We start from the raw sequence: 19650 nt of genomic DNA, 5'->3' as shown, positions 1-19650 counted from the left end.
TTCCAATTAAAATATATATACACTAGGGTGGCGCCTTTGGCGCTAGCGAGTAGGGCGCCGGCCCCATATGCCGGAGGTGGTGGGTTCAAACCCAGCCCTGGCCCCCCCCCCCAAAAATATATATATACACTAAAGTGCACAAATATTTACTAGTTAGTTGCTCAAAGGATTTTTACTCTGTATCTCCATGGAAGTACATTCAGATCAGGATCTGGAACATCCCCAGCACCCCAGAAACCTGCCGCTTTTCTTTTCTAGGTCAACATTTCCTCCTAGAGGTAATCATTACTCTGACCTGGGTCACCTTGGGTCAGTTTTGTCTATTCTTGGACTTCATCAAAATGGGATCATCCATTTGTATGTGCTCTGTGTGGGTCTGACTTCTTGCACTTGGCTGTGAGAGTCACCTTTGTCATTGCATGTGGTAGCAGTCCATCCCCTGCTTTCTCTTATAGTTTGTCTCTTGGCACCGACCTAGGATAAGTGGCACTTTGACAATTGGAGTAGCCCGGAGATGGGAGTTACTCATTTCCACTCATGGAGTGTCTTTTCCTCCTAAAAACCAAGCCTTCTGACTTTCTGCAAAGCTTGCCTGCACACTGCTCCCTCTGGCAGCAAGTCCACTTTAAAAGGAGTCTCTTGGGGACTTGTATATTTGCTTTGGATGCTGTCAGCATAAAAGAATTTTCTGGAGCACTTCTTCATTTGGAGCGGGTGGAAGAGGAGAGTAAGAGAGGATGCTTTCGGGAAGGACATTTTTAGGCAAAGGAAAAAACAGCAACTACAGGCGTCATTAGGAACTGGAGCCTGGAAGCCAGCCTTCTGAGCTGAGATTTACATCATTCTCTTGTGTCTCTCCCCTTCTAAAACAGTCTCAATCCAGAACTCAAGGGCATAAAAGACTCACTGCAACTCTGTCTCTCTTGGGGCTGGGCAACCTGGTTTGAATTCAGGCTGACTCTTGGGAAGCCTTCCTTCCCCTACCCCCTATGAAAGATAGTGTGGCTTTCTTATGAAAACACTTCGCCCCCGGACAAACTTGAGAGCCGGGAAAGAAGCTGATGCTTTTCAGAGGAGTCTTAAATGAAGATCAAGTGGACTAGTTATTCTTACAAGTGTGTTCACGTAGGTAAGTTAGGGATCAGGTAGAAAAACCGAAACTAAGCAGTTAACGGTAGTGGCTGGTCATGGTCGTCTTTAGGTGTCTGCTGGGATAATGTGCTGGAATATTCTACTAAGAATTAATCAGTGGTTCTGTGGAGAATATTTTATTAAGGTTATTGAGTAATTTCTATCTCCTAGCTCTTGCTAAGGGCTTTATAATATATTATTTTAATTATTCTCCACAGGACCTGGGAAGGTAGGTAGGATTATTTCCATTTTACAAGAGAGCAAATTGAGGGTGAGGAAATGTAAGTGACCTGCTAGTAAGTAACAGGTAGTAAAAGGTAACGCTGCTGTTAGAACTAGGTCTCTCGGGCGGTGCCTGTGGCTCAAGGAGTAGGGTGCCGGCCCCATATACCAGAGGTGGCGGGTTCAAACCCAGCCCCAGCCAACAACTGCAAAAAAAAAAAAAAAAAAAAAAAGAACTAGGTCTCTCAGATTCCAGAGGCAGTGTGGCTTATGTGACACCACACTACCATTTTAAAATGCCCCTCCCTTGCCTTTCTGATGTGCCAACCCTCTTGTCCTTCCTTGCCTTCCCCTTCTCAACACATGCTCCTCAATCTTTGTCCAGTAAGTACTGGTTTTAGAACAGCTGAAAACTGCAGGTACCTTGTCAATTATTTTGATTTTAGCTAGTTGTTGAAGCTTCACTACAGCACAATGTACAAATCTCTACTAGATGGCACAAAGGATCTATTTTGTATTTTATCAAAGGATTTTTTTAGAAATATTAAAAACTTTACAGCATAGTGATAGATAATATGAAGACACTAGTTTCAATCCTAGTCTCACCACAAATCAAAACAAGCAATAAGATTGTGAACATAGTCTTAACTTCTGCGTGCCTCAGTTTCCCTCATTTGTGAAGTGAGAATGTGGACGTATGTGATAACGAATGTCCCCTACTTCTAAAAACATGAGCTTCTATGACTTTTTTGTCATTCTAAAATGGATTCAGTATATAAATATTTCTTAAAGGAGCCTTAATTATTAAACACATATCCAGAGAAGTGGATAACATTGAGGTTTTCACAATTTTTTGAAAAATATACAAGTTACTCTTTTAAGTAAAGCTACATTTTCCATTGCATTTCCCAGTCTATCATTCCCATCAAGAAAAAAAAAAAAGGGTATAGGTTCTTAAATAATTCATACTGGAGCTTAGATTCCTTGAGGGTCTGGCAGGATTTAATCTTGGATAAGAGGATATAAAATATTGCCAATAGCCAACCTCAGGTTCCCAACTCAAATACAATCCTTTCTTGTTCAGTATGTGAATATATAATGTGAACTGTTTTGAATTATACCTGGCACTACTGAATGGAATTAAGATGTTTTTGAGCAACTCTGAAAATAAGAAATAAGATGACATTATAGTTAATTAGAGTTTATTATGTACTTAAAGAAATTGTTACTGCTTTGTTTTAGACCCAGTAAAGAAAAAACTGGCCGTGTGAGTGACTCAGGAGCATCAGTCATCAAAAATGGACTCAAGCCAGAGAAGATCTTCATGCAGGTGCATTATTTAAAGGTAAGAGCATCTAAGTGGCAGAAAAAGCCAGTTGTGACAGTGCAGTATGTTTTAGGTTACACAATTTAACAGTGAAAATCAGTAATATGGCCAAGGCAAAGCAAACAAAAAAAAATCATCAATAATATAATGATATCTGACTAAGGAAATATCTGAATGTCCAATAATTTAAGCACTTTATACACCGAAATGGAGACTACATTAGGAAAAGATGAATCGAAGGAAGCCAAACTGTTTCCTGCCCTGCACCTCCCTTCTCCCTGCTTCACATAAGCTTTGAGGAGCAGAACATTTATGTAGCTGTCAGGTTGTGACTAGAAGCCATGAGTAACAGGGAAGTCTTTGACGTGGTAAAGGTCCTTCCTGCTAAGGGAAGTCAGAGGAGCGGGCCCTTCTTCCCTTTTAGTCCATGATGGTTGTCCGGGCTTCATGGCGACACCATTACCAAAGGAGTTGAAAACTAAATAATCTCTAGGCTTAGACTCCTGATCAGAATAGGAGGCAGCCTGGGACAGGTAAGAAAGTACATTCTAGATGTGCACGTGTCCTGGTAGGTTAATTAGCGTTGACTGTGTAAGCATTTCTGTGATGAACCCATAATAGGTGTCTTTTCTTCTTTCTCTCCTTTCTTCTAGGGCTACTTCCTTCTTCGATTCCTTGCCAAAAGGCTTGGAGATGAAACCTACTTCTCATTTTTAAGAAAATTTGTGTACACATTTCATGGGCAGTTGATTCTTTCCCAGGTAATTTATGGGGCCTCATGAGTCCATGATATATAATTGGAGGAGGTGTGGTATATGGGGATTAGATTATGCCAGTATTAGAGTAGGGGAAAGATTTATAATTTAATACAGTGGAAAAAATAGGAAGTTAATGAAGTGGACACAAGGAAAGTATTGTTTGTTTGTTTGTTTGTTTCTTTTTTTTTTTTTTTTTTTGAGACAGTCTTACTCTGTTGCCTTGGGTAGAATGCTATGGCATTATAGCTCACAGCAACCTCAAACTCTTGGGAAAGAGCCTCGTGAGTAACTGGGACTATGGACGTGCACCAATACGCCTACTTAGTTTTTCTGTTTTTAGTAGAGTCAGGGTCTCGCTCTTGTTCAGGCTGGTCTCAAACTCTTGAGCTCAAGCAATCCACCTGCCTCGGCCTCCTAGAGTGCTAGGATTACAGGTGTGAGCCACCATACCCAACCTGGAAAATATTATTTCAAGGAGAGTAATCTCCTCATAGTTTTGTGATGAACCGAAACCCCAAGCTTTCTCACCTACAGTGATGTGGATATGTGGATCATTTCGAAAGTTCTGAGATATAAAAAAATCAAGAAACGTAAAATCCATGCGGACAGAAACAAATGAAGTGCTCTCAGCAACACTGATAAGCCGAGCAAATTAAAACTTGCACGGTGAATCAGAAAAGACACTGTGTACTGTGTTTCTTGGAAGTGAAATAATGGACCATAATACAGGCTTGTCTCAAAACTTTCACGGTGCACTATGTAGTTGTACCTTAAGTAACCTTAAAAAACTAAAACAAAACAATCCTGCTGGTTCCCTCTTCCTGGAATTAACCCTTTTCAAGGTTGTCTACCCTTTAGTCTCAGTTTGAATGTCACAACTTCAGGGTCATCCCAGCTATGCGGATAAGCACACAGATTCTTATTCCCTGCCCCTTTACCCTTTTCATCACCTTCATTGCCATTATCATTATCTACCCTTATATTTTTTCATTTATGGGGCTGTTTCTTTTCTTTCTCCTCCACTCTCCGTATGAGTTCAACAAGGCCAGACCATGTTTTTATTTCACCAGTATTTAGTGCATATTTGGCACACAGTAAGTATACCATAAATATTTGATAAACAGATTAATAACAAGATACACTGAAATATTCAGACAGCCTGGCCACAAAACTATCAGAGAGAGAGAGACCCTGCCATTTTACGGAGCCAAGCAGTACACAGCAAGGAAATCAAGGGAGTGAGAGGCTCTGAAAATGGTGCTTGTAACTGATAGAAAGTAGATGATGCATTCTCAGGGTAGTTTTTTATATTTGATAATTATGCTCATGCACATGAGCCAAATTAACTACAATGTTAGTTGTAAAGGATGCCCATGTATAATCTGAAGACACGTGGAGGGAATTACATAAGTCTAACAAGACGGCAGCTATTCCTCACCTGTATTTTCTTGTTATTTTTTGTGGTGGGGGGTAGGGAGGGTGCGCCCTAAGCACGTATTTGGGTAGGCAATTTGAAAACTGTTCAGAAGTCTTACAAGCTTGATCAGTCCAAATTCCAACTGTTTACAGCACCTTCTCACCAAGACAGGTCAGGGTTAAATGAGTGCATTGTTTCCTGTGACGTCTAGGTTCTGGTTTTCCCTTCCCATGGTACTCTGAGTGCTCTCACAACCAGCCAAAGCAGCCGATGTTTCTTTTGTTTATATATTCTAAATAATAATTTTATTGAGATAAAATTCACATACTATAAAATTCACCCTTTAAAAGCCCTGGTCAGTGGTTTTTCATGTATTCACAAGGTTGTTCAACCATCAGCATTATCTAATTTTAAAACAGTTTTATCATACTCAAGAGAAATCAGTAGCAGTCACTTTCCCATTTCAATTGCCCCCGGGCCTAGACAACCACTAATCTCCTTTCTGTCTCTATGGATTTGCCTATTCTGGACATTTCCTATGAATGAATCATTTAATAGGTGCAGGCCAGAGTGTGATGATGGAATCACAGTTCACTGCAACCTCAAACTCCCAGGCCCAAGATTACCCTTGCCAAGTAATCCCAAGTAGCTTGGACTACAAGCACATACTACTGTGCCCAGCTAATTCTGAAATTTTTTTGTAGAGAAGAGTCTTTTTTTTTATTTTTGAGACAGAGCCTCAAGCTCTTGCCCTGGATAGAGTGCTGTGGCATCACAGCTCACAGCAACCTCCAACTCCTGGGCTCAAGCGAGTCTCCTGCCTCAGCCTCCCAAGTAGCTGGGACCACAGATGCCTACCACAAGGCCTGGCTATTTTTTGGTTGCAGCCATCATTGCTGTTTGGCGGGCCTGGGCTGGATTTGAACCTACCACCTTAGGTGTATGTGGCTGGCGCCTTAGCCACTTGAGCCACAGGCGCCGAGCCTGTAGAGAAGAGTCTTACTGTAGTGCTCAGTCTGGTCTTGAACACCCAGCCTCAAGTAATCCTCCTGCCTCTGCCTCCCAAAGTGCTGGGATTACAGGTGTGAGTCACTGCTCCTAGCCTTTATTTCAATTTATATTCAATTGTGATAAAACATATATGTAGTACAGTGTAAAACTTAATCATCTTAGCCATTTTTAAGTGCTCAGTTCAGAAGCATCAAGTACGTTCACAATTTTTTTCTGGTAATCACCACCATCTCCGGAACTATTTTATCTTCCCAAACTGCAACTCTGAACCCTGGTATCTCCTCGTTGTTCCCACCCTGCTGTCCCTGGCAACAGTCCCACCCTGCTGTCCCTGGCCATGCTGTCCCTACCATTCTACCTTCTGTCTTTATGAATTTGACTACTGTGGGTACCTCAGATGTAAGTGGAACATTACGATGCTTGTCTGTGTCTGTAGTGTCTGGCTTACTTCACCCAGCGTAACGTCTTTAAGGGTCATCCCCACTGTTGCATGTGACAGAATTCTCTTCCTTTTTTAAGGCTGACTATTCCATTGCACGTATATACCACATTTTGTTTATCAATCATCTGTTCATGAAAATTTAGATTGTTTCTAACTTTTTGGTTATTGTGAATATTGCTGCTGTCCAAATACCTGTTCAAGTCCCTGCTTTTAATTCTTCTGAGTACATACCCAGAAGTGGAAATCACTATAGTATATGGTAATTTCTGTGTTCAGTTTTTTGAGGAGCTGCCATACTGCTTTTCACAGTAGCTGCACCATTTTACAATCCCATTAGCAGTGCACAGGTGTTCCAGTTTCTCCACATATTTGCCAACATTGGTTGTACCAGTTGCCTTCTGTTTTGTTTTGTTTTTTAATTTCAGATTAAGGTGAGGGTACAAACAATTAGCATACAATGTTTGCATTTGTTAGGTAGAGTCAAGTCCCTACTGTAGTTGTGTCCTGCAATATACCCTTATATTGTGCCCATAAAGTGGGAGCACACAGATTCCCCCTCCTTCCTCCCTTTTCCCTCCTGCCTTCCCCCCCAACTTGAATTGAATTGAGTTTTTCTCTTATGTGGGCATGTATTAGATCATCTTCTGGCTTCACATTAGTAGTATTGAGTCTTGTGATACTTTACTAAGAATGCGTTTCAACTCCATCCAGGTTAATACAAAAGAAGTAAAGTTCTCATCCATTGTATGGCTGAATAGTAGACCATGGTTTACATATACCACAGTTCAGTAATTCCTGAGATGATGGGCATTTAGGTTGTCCCCACATCTTGGCAATTGTAAATTGAGCTGTGATAAATAATCCAGTGCAAATGTCTTTATAATAAAATATATTTTTCTTCAGGGTAGATGTCTAGTAATGGGATTGTGGGATTAAATGGAAGATCTAATTTGAGTTCTTTGAGGATTCTCCATACTTCTTTCCAAAGAGGCTGTATCAGTTTGCAGTCCCACCAGCAGTATAAAAATGTTCCCTTCTCTCCACATTCTTGCCAGCATCTGCAGCTTTGGGGGCCTTCTGGTTTTTTGATAATAGCTATCCTGGAGGGTGTGAAGTGATAACTCAGTATGGCTTTGATTTACATTTCTCTGTGGGCTAATGATGTTAAATACTTTTTATGTGCTCATGGGCCGTTTGTATATCTTCTTTGGAAAAATGTATATTCAGATCTTTTGCCCATTTTTTATTTAGAGTTATTTATTTTTTATTATTGACTTATAATAGTACCTTATGTATTCTGGATATAAGTTCCTTACCAGATATGTGATTTACAAATATTTTACCTCGGCTCAGCGCCTGTGGCTCGGGTGGCTGGAGTGCCAGCCACATGCACCTGAGCTGGTGGGTTCGATTCCAGCCTGGGCCTGCTAGACAACAATGACAGCTCAACCAAAAAATGGCCAGGCGTTGTGGCAGGTGCCTGTGGTCCCAGCTGCTTGGGAAGTGAGGCAGGAGACTCGCTTGACCTCAGTAGTTGGAGGTTGCTGTGAGCTGTGATGCCATGGCACTCTGCCCAGGGCGACATCTTGAGGCTCTGTCTCAAAGTATGTATATATATATATATTTTACCTCATCTTATACAGTGTCGTTTTTACTTTCTTGACAGTAAAGTTTTGGCACAAAAGTTTTTAATTTTGATGAAGTCCAGTCCATGTATTTTCTTTTTGGTGGCTTGTGCTTTAAGTGTCATGTCTAAGAAACCACCACTTAACTGAAGGCCTCAAAGATTTACTTCTGCAGTTTGTTTCTAAAAGTTTTATAGGTTTAGCTCTTGTATTTAAACCTCTGATCTATTTTGAGTTAATTTTTACGTACGGTGCTAGGATGAGGGTCCAAAGTCATTCTTCTGCATGTGAACATCCAGTTATCCCATAACCATTTGTTGAAAAGACTGTTCTTTCCCTCCCGTGATTTGTGTTGGTATCCTTGCCGAAAATCAGTTGAACATTAGTGTGAGGGTTTATTTCTGGACTCTCAATTCTATTCCATTGATTAGTATTTCTATCCTTATGCCAGTGCCATATTGTATTGATTACTGTAGCCTTTGCTTTGTTCAGAAATTATTGCTTTTTCAACCAACACATATGCATTATGAAAGACTCAAACAATGCAGAAAAGTACAAAGAAGAAAGTAAAACATTATCCAAAATCCCACTGCACAGAAACTTGTAATTACTTTTATATGAATAACATTCTAGAAATCATACCATTTCTCATTCTAGAAATCATACCATTTCTCTTAAACATGGTATGTATACATATGGCTGTATGTGTATATGGTATATGTGTATATACATATATAGAAGATAGATGTTATTGGACAGAAATAATTTTATGAAAATAGGATTATATTACATGTGCTTTTTTTTTTTTTTTTTTAAACAGAGGCAAGATCTCACTCAGTTGCCCAGGCTGGAGTGAGTGGCACAATTATAGCTCAACTTGAACTCATGGGCTCGAGTACTTTTCTTTTTGGTCACAGTTGTCATTGTTGTTTTGGCAGGCCTGGGCCAGGTTTGAACCCGCCAGCTACAGTGTATGTGGCTGGTGCCCTAGTCACTGAGAGACAGGTGCCAAGTCTCAAGTAGTTTTCTAGCTGGGGCTAAAGGCATGCACTGCTATGCATGGCTAATTTTTTAAATTTTCTGTAGAAAAGAAGTCTTGCTATGTTGCCCAGGCTGGTCTCAAACTCCCAGCCTCAAGCAATTCTCCCATCTTGGTCTCCCAAAGTGCTGGAATTATAAGCATGAACCACCATGCCCAGCTATATGTGCTTTTTAGTGAAACATGTAAATTTTCTTTTGCTTGAATTTAATTTTAAAAAATGAAGATAAAGAACTTTATGAAGTTCAGATAAAGGTAAGAGAGATTATTTCCTAAAAGATTCTTCTATGGTTAAGAAACATTACCAAAAAAATTGAGTTGAAATTATTTTTTTCCTTTCCCTATATATTTTGTTTTTAGAAACCATCAGTTTATTCCCTACTGTAAAAAAGATATAACTGCTGATTAGCAGTTATATACTTCTACTGCTTTCCCTCAATTCTAAATTTTTCTTAATTACTGTTTTTACATATTAAGGTTGATCTCATTTATAATATGTAACCATAACTTTCACAGCTGAATAGTCTTAGTTCAGTATTTAAAGGATTTCAGCCTTTACCACCAGTCATTTTACCATGCTTCTATATTCGTGAATATTTTATTTTGGATTCAACTCTTGGCTGAAATTCAACTTCAAATTGGTGTTCAAGTTGCAGACTCACAAGTTCTGTGATTTCTGATTTCTTACTGCTTAAGAATGCTTGCGTATTGTCTTTATATTTGAATTACTAACTAATTGTAATATTCTTGGGTCACATTTTCATTCCCTCAGAACTTTATAGACACTGCTCAATTGCTTTCTGGCATTAAATCCTGCTGAGTAAACTTGTGTGAAATCAGCCTATTTTTCCCTCTTTATACCACGTAGATAGCAGAAGAATTCTTCATCTTTCAAATTTAATCAGCAAATGGCTCGGTGTCCATGATTCTGCATCACTTTTTTTTTTCCTGGAAAACAGTGTATATTTTTATTTTTAGTCTTAGATTCTAGTCTTCCTTCTTACAATGATGTTGGCTTAGCTGTATCCTTGAACACATTTTTTCCCCTTGCAGGATTCTGAACTTCAAGGTTACCAATTATCTTGTGGTATGTTATCTTTGCCCTCTATGCCTATTATTTTCCAATTGCTTTTTTCTTTTTCTTTTTCAAGACTTAAGTTTATCTCAAGCAACCCCTTTATTTTTTAATGTTATTTTCATTAACGTCTGTTCTTTTCCTTGCTGTTTCTATTTTGTTAATGTTCCTATACTGGTATTATTTTAGTCCTTAGTGTATTTCCTTTGTGTTAAAATCTCCTTTTTCATCTCATGTTGTTGTTTTGTCATCTAATCTTTGAGCTTTGATTTCACTGAATGTATGACTTTTTGTTATTGTTAATTTATTTTATGGTGTTAAGCATTCATGGAGAATTTTCCTCTATTCCTTGGATTATGTTTTTTTTTTTTTCAAGACTGGATTCTTTGTCCTTTATATATGGTACATTTCTTTCCTTCTTTCCCTCTCTCTATGTGCGTTGTCATCATGGTATTAGTTTGCATAGTTACCACCCTTCTTGCTCATTCTTAGCATTAATAGCCTTATCCTGACCTTTTATTTCTTCTCATATGTTTTGGAAAATCATCTTTGATTCCTTTATCATCTCCTCTTAGGCCTGTTTTTCTTCCCCTCCAAGCTTTAGTTTGAAACTTGGATGTTATGTGTAGAGTGGGGAGGAGGGACAAGCTCCACTGGAGTTGTGTATAGCTGCAGTCCCCAGACCCTGGTCTGCAGAGAAATACTACTGGTCTGTGGCCTGTTAGGAACTGGGCTGCACAGCATCACCACCTGAGCTCTACCTCCTGTCCCATCCTACTTCCCTGCCCCCACCCCACCCCCCCACCCCCGTCCATGGAAAAATTGTCTTCCATGAAACCAGTCCCTCATGCCAAAAAGGTTGAGGACCTCTGGTATACATAGCATAATCTCTGTTGGAAGAATTTGGCTTTGCCACTCTTGAAACATTGTTCAGTATCCTTTTCCAAGAGTCTTGTGACTTAATAAAGGTGTAGCTTTCCCCCTTTGCAGAGACCTTCTCAATCAATACAATAGTATTCCTCCAATTCAGGTGGAAGCCCTAGAACTTATACAGTTCATCAGAGTCTTCCTCGGGTGTTTATTTCCTGTTTTCCCATCTTTTGCTAGCAAACATTTCCCGTCCCACCACAGTGGAAAAAAGAGAAAGACAAAGCTATTCCTATTCTTTCTAAATGTATGGGTATTTGCGAGAATTTTTGGGGTTTGGGCATCTACTGCTGAGCAGGAAGTTAGGGGTTGTGCAGAGGGACAGTTAGAAGCTGCGTTTGAATTTTATATTTCTCTGTTTGTTGCCTCTTTTTGAAGTGTATTCCATGAAGCTGTTTTTCCTTATTTGGATGCTGCTAATCAAGTTCTTACTAATTTTTTAAATGGCTTGTGTTTTTCTTCATATGGGTAGTTAATAATTGATGAGGAAGGGCTGTGACCCAGTTCCTTTGCTCAGAAGTCCCTCAGTTTCTTCCTTCTCCGGTTTACTTCTTAATCCTTTCCCTTCCAAACATCCCATCTGCCAGCACTTCAATATCATTATCTTTCTGGCCCCTACTAAAACTCCTGTCCTGAGTGTAACAAGGATGCTTCCTGCCCATTACATGTCTTCTCAGTTCTCACATTGCCAATCCTGTCCTCGCCTCAATATTTTGTTTGTTTTGCCTCCCCCACCTGCCCATCCCATGACTTTGACAATTACTCATGAAATACCTGACAGAAATTGCCAGTCATCTGTAATTAATTATCAATCCAGTGTCAATTTATCCAGTAGAATCTACATGCACCTGCTTTTTGTTGAATACTTTGACCGGGACCAAGAAATAACTGCCAGATTAGCCACATGCCAAAATCAGTGTTATTTTGTTTTGTTTTTAAATTGTAGTGTTTAATTTAGTTTTGTTAAGTATTAATCAATAAAAGCTGTCTTGGACTGACCTGATTAATATATAGATTATTAGGAAAGTAAGAAATGAAAAAAATATTTTCACAAGGAATCTCTTTTCTGACCAGGGCATGGACTTGTAACCATTGCCAAGGACCCAGATAAAAATTCATCTCAGCCCCCTCTCAAAACAGCAGGGTTTTTTTTTTTTTCAGCTGGAGAGGTGACAAACTGGACCCCTATTATCTGTTGCTAGCTGACTTTGTCAGTGATCTTAGAATCAGTCATGAAGGAAAGCCCTCCTCATCCAATTAAGATTTGTAAGTTGCTTTCACAAAACTGCCAATACAGAGGTGGTTAAGGAAAGAAATAATCACAAGAGACATTCTTCTTTTTATTTCATTCCATTGTAAAGACTTGGGAAAAGCTTTTGTCACAATTCCTCTCTAGGTGTCTATACCAATTTATGAAAAGAGCCAGGAAAACCAGTGTCCCATGGTTGAAGATTGAGTCTATGAAAGGAGTAAGAAGGACCAGTTGAGTTGATTCCTCTGATAGATGGTACAAAGATCCCCTGGATGAGACCAGGTGTCTCTTGCATCAGATGGTGCACAGAACAGAAAAACACCCATAAAAAGACATTCATTCCCATAGACTGTGGAAATCCAGATACCATGTTTAAGAGATGCCCAAGGTGTTAGGTTTTGTGATCCCCTAGACTTGTCATCCCAGCATTAAGTGGCAATCTTTAGCTAAGGACTGTGCTCCCTGTAGATCTCTTTGAGGCAGGAAGAGGCAAATGCTCTAGTGTAGTAACCTGCTGGGAGGCTGGACAACCATGTTTCTTAAAAAATGAAGGAGGGTTTCCTGGGGACTTCCTGCACTTATCCTCTATTCACACACAATTCTAGATCATTGTACTCCATAGTCCTGTAAAGAGGGATCCAACTGTAAATGGAAAATACAAAAGGACAGAATTATGGTTAACTCTGAATTTCCTGCTTCTCATGCAATTAAATTCTCTCCTTACCATTGAGTTAATGTAATTTTCCCCCATATAATTGAGCAGAAATAACCAGGCAAATGCAGTATAAACTGGTATGGGGTATAAGGAGATAATGAAGTGAAATTAGTAAGAGTTTATTATAGTACTTGGATTTTTAAGAATCAAAAATCCTATCAATATGCCAATGAAAAAGTAATCTATAAAGTAATCTATTGATATATCTATATTAGATTACAAAATAATCTATAAACATGTTAAATTGTGATAAATGAATTTCTGTTTTAACTTTCTTTCCAAAATAATTTTAAAAGTAATAAAAATAATGACTTTAAGAACCTCAAGGCGGGTGTGGTGGCTCATGCCTATAATCCTAGCACTCTGGGAGGCCAAGCCAGAAAGATCAGTTGAAATCAGGAATTCAAGACCTGTCTAAGCAACAGCAAGACTCCACCTCTAATAAGAATAGAAAAACTAGCTGGGCAGAGTGGTAGGCACCTATAGTCTCAGCTACTTGAGAGCTGAGCAGAAGGATTGCTTGAGACTAGGCATTTGCAGTTGCAATCAGCTATGATGATGCCAGTGAACTCTAGCCTGGGTGGAAAAAAAGAACCTCAAACAAAAATAATTCTTTGCATTCTAAATACAACTCTTGTTTCCTTTGACATTTCTACATATATCCATTGCAGGTACAAGGAGGGACTTCAGTTGTGAAGTATTAATCTATGAGGGAGTTGTCCCTACTTCCTTTTTTAAACATTAGTTTAAAACATTAAACTAATTTAAAAATTAGTTAAAAACATTATTCTTTGTATTGTTATTATAGGTGAAGCACCAATAAACAAGTAAAGTCTTAGAAGGAGAACAGACGTAGCAAGGAATAAATCTTGCATTAATTTTCTTAACAGGAAGACTTTGCCTCTAGAAGAAATGGCCCATTACCACCCATAATCATGTAGAAATAAGATGGCTGGCTTTGCTACCATAGTGAAAGTTACATTTCAGTGTGATGATAGAAGAACACCTTGTCAGGTTGTTTGCAGATTTCTATTCCTCTGTAATTCTGTCAGTTTGGTACTATGAAGGTCTGGGCTGTTTCTTCCATCTCACACTCCAAGTTAAATGGATCTCACAGAGCCCTGTGCTGACTCTGTATTTGCAGACTTGATCCTGCTGGGAACCAAGGGCCTATTTTGAAAGATTATTTTGTATTTCTTAAAAGAAAAACTTCAAGTATAAATCTTATTTATTATTCAATATCATCAAGTTCCATGAAAGTTAAATTTTATTCTTGTTTGTTTAATGTTCTGTATTAATCTGAAATATATCTTATCAAACCTTCAGATAAGGAAACATTGACACAGGGTTATCCATGTAGCAAATAAAAATACAGAATAGAGGCCGGTGCCTGGGGTTCAAAGGAATAGGGCACTGGCCCATATACCAGAGGTGGCAAGTTCAAACCCAGCCCCAGCCAAAAACTGCAAAAAAAAAAAAAATACAGAATAGAAAAATATAGTTAAATTTGAATTTCACATAAACAATAAATAACTTTTTAGTATACTGGTAATTTGCTCACAGTTTTGCTGGGCATTATATATTTTATCTGATGACTTTAGTTAAGACCAAATCAAGATTCCAGAATAAGATGGGCTAAAATGATGGGTCACAATACTCAAGGTACAAATTATTATTTTTTTTATTTCAGATTAATATGAGAGCACAGGCAGTTAGGTTAAATTGTTTGTGTTTGTTAGGTAAACTCCAAGTGGTAGTTGTGCCCCTCACCCAGAAACTGTGCAATAAACCCTTACATTGTGCCTGTTGGTGTGAGCCCACCAATCCTCCTCCTTCCGCTTTCTCCCCTTCTCCCTCACTTGAGTTTAATTGTGCTTTTCTCTTGTATGGGTGTGTATTTGTTCATCTACTGGTTTCTTATTAGTATCAAGTACATTGGATACCTGTTTTTCCACTTTCGTGACACTTTACTAAGCAGAATGTTCTCCAACTCCATTCAGGTTAATACAAAAGATATAAAGTCCCCTTCCATTTTATAGCTAAATAGTAGTCTGTGGTATACATCTATCACAGTTTATTAATCCATTCATGTGTTGATGGGCACTTGGTTAGATTCCACATCCTTGGTGATTATGAATTCAGCTGCAGTAAACATTCTACTGCATATGTCCTTATGGTAAAATGATTTTTTTTCTTCTTGGTGGATACCTAGTAATAGGATTGCAGGATCAAATGGAAGATCTACTTTTAGTTCTTTTTATTTTATTTATTTTTTTTTAATTTTTTTTTTTGAGACGGAGCCTCAAGCTATCCCCCTGGGTAGAGTGCCATGGCATTACAGCTCACGGCAACCTCCAACTCCTGGGCTCAAGCGAGTCTCCTGCCTCAGCCTCCCAAGTAGCTGGGACTACAGGCGCCCCCCACAACGCCTGGCCATTTTTTGGTTGCAGCCATCATTGTTGTTTGGTGGGCCCAGGCTGGGGATTCAAACCCGCCACCTTAGGTGTATGTGGCTGGCACCTTAGCCACTTGAGCCACAGGCGCCGAGCCTTTTAGTTCTTTTTAGAACTTAGAACTTTTAGTTCTACTTTTAATTCTTTGAGGATTCTCCATACTTCTTTTCAAAGAGGCTGTATTAGTTTGCAATCCCACCAACAGGGTAAAAGTGTTCCCTTTTCTCTAGAATCTCACCAGCATCTGTAACTTTGGGACTTTGTGATGTGGGCTGTTCTCACTGGGGTTAGATGATATTTCAAGGTAGTTTTGATTTGCATTTTTCTGATAATAAGGGACAATGAGCATTTTTTTCATGTTTGTTGGTCATTCCTCTTCTTCTGTGAAGAATGCCCAATGATAAAAGGGAGTATTTGCTCAATTTTTGTTGATTTATTTCAGTTCTGTGTAGATTCTACTTATCAACTTTTTGTCAGATTTGTAGCATGCAAATATCTTTTCCGATTCTGAAAGTTGTCTGTTTGTTTAAATTGTTGTGTCTTTAGCAGTGCAGAAGCCTTTTAGCTTAATTTAGTCCCTTTTATTTATTTTTGTTGGAATTACAATTGCCAATAGAATCTTCTTCATAAAATCTTTCCCCAAGCCAATGTCGTCAAGAGTTTTTTTTTGTTTTTGTTTTTGTTTTTGTTTTTGTTTTGAGACAGAGTCTCACTATAATCCCCTAGGTAGAGTGCCTTGGTGTCACAGCTGACAGCAACCTTAAATTCTTGGGCTTAAGTGATTCTCTTGCCACAGCTTCCCAAATAGCTGGGAGTACAAGTGCCTGCCACAATGCTCAGCTATTTTTTTGTTGTTGTTTTTGTTGCCGTTGTCATTGTTGTTTTACTTGGAGTAGGCCGGGTTCAAACCTGCCAGCTTTGGTGTATGTAGCCGGCACCCTGTGCACTGAGCTATGGGCACTGCATCATCAAGAGTTTTCTCTACACTTTCTTCTAGGGTTTTTATCATTTCATGTCTTAAAAGATTTAAATCTTTTATCCATCTTGAGTTGATTTTTGTGAGTGCTGAGAAACGCAAGTTTCAGTATTTTACAAGTGGTTATCCAGTTCTCCCAGCACCATTTATTAAATAGGGATTCTTTTCCCGATTGTATGCTTTTGTTTGGTTTATCAAAGATCAGATGGCAATATTAGACTAGTTTCATCTCTAGGTTTTCTATTCTGTTCAATAGATCTCTGTCTCTATTTTTTGTCAATACCATGCTGTTTCAATCACTGTGGACTTGTAATATATAACCTGAAGTCTGGTAAAGTGATCCCTTCAGATTTGTTTTTATTTCTAAGAGTTGTATTTGTTATTCATATTTTTATTTCTGATTCCATGTGAAGTGAAGTACTATTTTTTCAAGTTCTTCAAAGTATGACATTGGTATTTGATGGGGATTGCATTGAATCTGTGGATTGCTTTGGTTAGTATAGACATTTTAACAATGTTGATTCTTCCCATCCAAGAATATGGTATGTTCTTCAATTTGTTAATGTCTTCTGCTATTGCTTTTCTCAGGGTTTCATAATTCTCTCTGTAGAGATATTTGACCTCCTTTGTTAGATATATTTCCAGGTATCTCATTTTCTTTAAAGCTACTGTGAAGGATATTGTGTCTTTAATTTGCTTCTTGCCTTGATTGTTATCAGCATATACTAAGGTTACTGATTTACGGGCATTGATTTTATACCCTCATGATGTTACTGTATTTCTTGATCACTTCCAGAAATCTTGTGGTTGAGTCTTTGGGATTTTCTAAATATAAGATTATACCATCAATAAATAAGACTAAGACTAAGTTTAGTCTTATCTACCCCCATTTGAATAATGCCCTTAATATCTTTCTTTTGTATGATTGCATTGGCTAGAACTTTCAACACTATGTTGAATAGTAGTGGCAATAATGGACATCCTTATCTGGTTCCAGTTCTAAGTGGGAATGCCTTCTGTTTTACTTCATTCAGTATGATATGAATGCTCCATTCAGTATTGGCTGTGAGTTTGTCACAGATGGCTTCTATCAGTTTAAGAAATATCCTATAGGCTCGACACCTGTGGCTCAAGTGGCTAAGGTGCCAGCCACATACACCTAAGGTGGTGGGTTCAAATCCAGCCCGGGCCCGCCAAAAACAACAATGACGGCTGCAACCAAAAAATAGCCGAGTGTTGTAGCAGGCACCTGTGGTCCCAGCTACTTGGGAGGCTGAGGTGGGAGACTCGCTTGAGCCTAGGAGTTGGAGTTGCTGTGAGCTGTGATGTCATGGCACTCCACCCAGGGGGACAGCTTGAGGCTCTGTCTAAAAAAAAAAAAATCCTATGTATGCCTATTTTCTTAAGTGTTCCTTTTCAGAAAAGGATGCTGAATTTTGTCCAATGCTTTTTATGCATCTATTGAGAGGATTATATGGTCTTTGTTTTTGCCTCTGTTTATATGGTGAATTACATGCATGGATTTATGTATGCTAAACCAGGCTTGCATCCCTAAGATGAAGCCTACTTGATCATGATGTATAACTTTTTTAATGTATAGCTGCAATCTCTTTGCTAGGATTTTATTGGGTATTTTTGCATCAATATTCATTAGTGAGATTGGTCTGTAGTTCTCTGTTTTATTTGGTTCCTTTCCTGTTTTGGTATCAGGGTGATATTTTCTTTGTAGAACATGTTGAAGAGGGTTCCTTCTTTCTCAATGTTTTGGAACAGATTCTGCAGTATATGTATACACATTCTTTTTTTAAGGTTTGATAAAATTTTGGTGTGAAGCCGTCTGGTTCAGGGCTTTTGGTGGAGGAAGGGAAAGAGGAATTTTATTGTTGCTTCAATTTTGGTGCTTGATATTGGTCTATTCAAGACTTCTGTTTCTTCCTGGGTGAGTATAGGTAGGTTGTGTGATTCCAGGTATTGGTCCATTTCTTCCACATTGTCAAATTTTTAGACATAGAGTTTTTTGTAGTAATCAGAGCTAATCTCCTGTATGACTGTTATCTATTGTTATTTCCCCTTTTTGTTTCTGATTGAGGTTATTAGAGATTTTAATTTTTTGTTTCTACTTAATCTGACCAAAGTGTTAATCAATTTTGTTTATCTTTTCAAAGAACCAACTTTTTGTTTGGTTAATTTTCTGGATGACTCTTTTGTTACTGATTTTGTTTATTTCTTATTTAATTTTGGTTATTTCTTTTCTTCTGATAGGTTTGGGGCTAGATTGCTCTTCCTTTTCCAGTTTCTTGAAGTAGTCTATTAGATTTTTTAATGTGTTCTTTCTGCTTTTTTTTCTTTTTCTGCTTTTTGGATATGGGCCTCTAATACAATAAATTTTTCTCTTAGGACTGCTTTTGCAGTATTCCACAGGGTTTGATAGCTTGTGTTTGCATTGTCATTATGTCTGAAGAATCTAAAGATATCCTTCTTTATCTCCTCCTTAATCCAGCTGTCATTCTACATAAGATTGCTTGGTTTCCATGACTTTATGCAGGGATAAAGGTTTTTGTTGGAGTTGAGTTCTACCTTTATTCTCTTGCAGTCTGAAAAGATATAAGGCATAATTTCTTTTTTTTTTTTTTTTTTTTTTGAGACAGAGCCTCAAGCTGTCCCCCTGGGCAGAGTGCCGTGGCATTACAGCTCACAGCAACCTCCAACTCCTGGGCTCAAGCGAGTCTCCTGCCTGCCTCCGCCTCCCAAGTAGCTGGGACCACAGGCGCCCGCCACAACGCCCGGCTATTTTTTGGTTGCAGCCGTCATTGTTGTTTGGCGGGTCCGGGCTGGGGATTCGAACCCGCCACCTTAGGTGTACGTGGCTGGCGCCTTAGCCGGTTGAGCTATAGGCGCCGAGCCCATAATTTCTATTCTTTTAATTTTGTTGAGGTTTGATTTCTGTACTGGGATATGGTCAACTTTGGAGTCTGATCATGAACTGGGGAGAACAACTTATACTCAATAGTTTTGGGGTGGTATGTTCTGTATATATCTATTAAGCCCAATTATTCTAGGGTCTCATTTAAGTCCCTTATTACTTTGTTTAGTTTCTGTTTAGAGGATATGTCTAGTTCTGTCAATGGGTTATTGAAGTCCCTAGATATTATGGTGTTGTAGGTTATCATATTGCTCAGGCAGGCTAGAGTTTGTTTCATAAATCTGGAAGCATTTAAGTTGGGTGCATATATATTTATAATTGATATGCCTTCGTGTTGTATTGTTCCCTTGACCAGTA

The 19650-nt window shown here is 38.7% G+C and overlaps 1 protein-coding gene across 3 annotated transcripts in view; it reads left to right on the top strand.

Annotated features, from left to right (window-relative positions):
• The window catches only part of CUNH9orf3 (chromosome unknown C9orf3 homolog), a 384867-nt gene that overhangs the window by 243256 nt on the left and 121961 nt on the right, over positions 1-19650 (top strand). For all 3 annotated transcript variants that reach the window (XM_012814094.2, XM_023508155.1, XM_023508160.1), the window contains 2 exons: positions 2596-2698; positions 3334-3441. In XM_012814094.2, coding sequence (XP_012669548.1) covers positions 2596-2698; positions 3334-3441 — 211 coding nt within the window. The remainder of the gene's footprint in view (positions 1-2595; positions 2699-3333; positions 3442-19650) is intronic.

Source organism: Otolemur garnettii, unplaced genomic scaffold (genome assembly GCF_000181295.1).
Source record: "Otolemur garnettii isolate 467f Iridium unplaced genomic scaffold, OtoGar3 scaffold00006, whole genome shotgun sequence".
In the NCBI taxonomy this organism is placed as follows: domain Eukaryota; kingdom Metazoa; phylum Chordata; class Mammalia; order Primates; family Galagidae; genus Otolemur; species Otolemur garnettii.
Note: the sequence above shows the minus strand (reverse complement) of the source record. Positions and strands in the feature narration are given on the sequence as shown.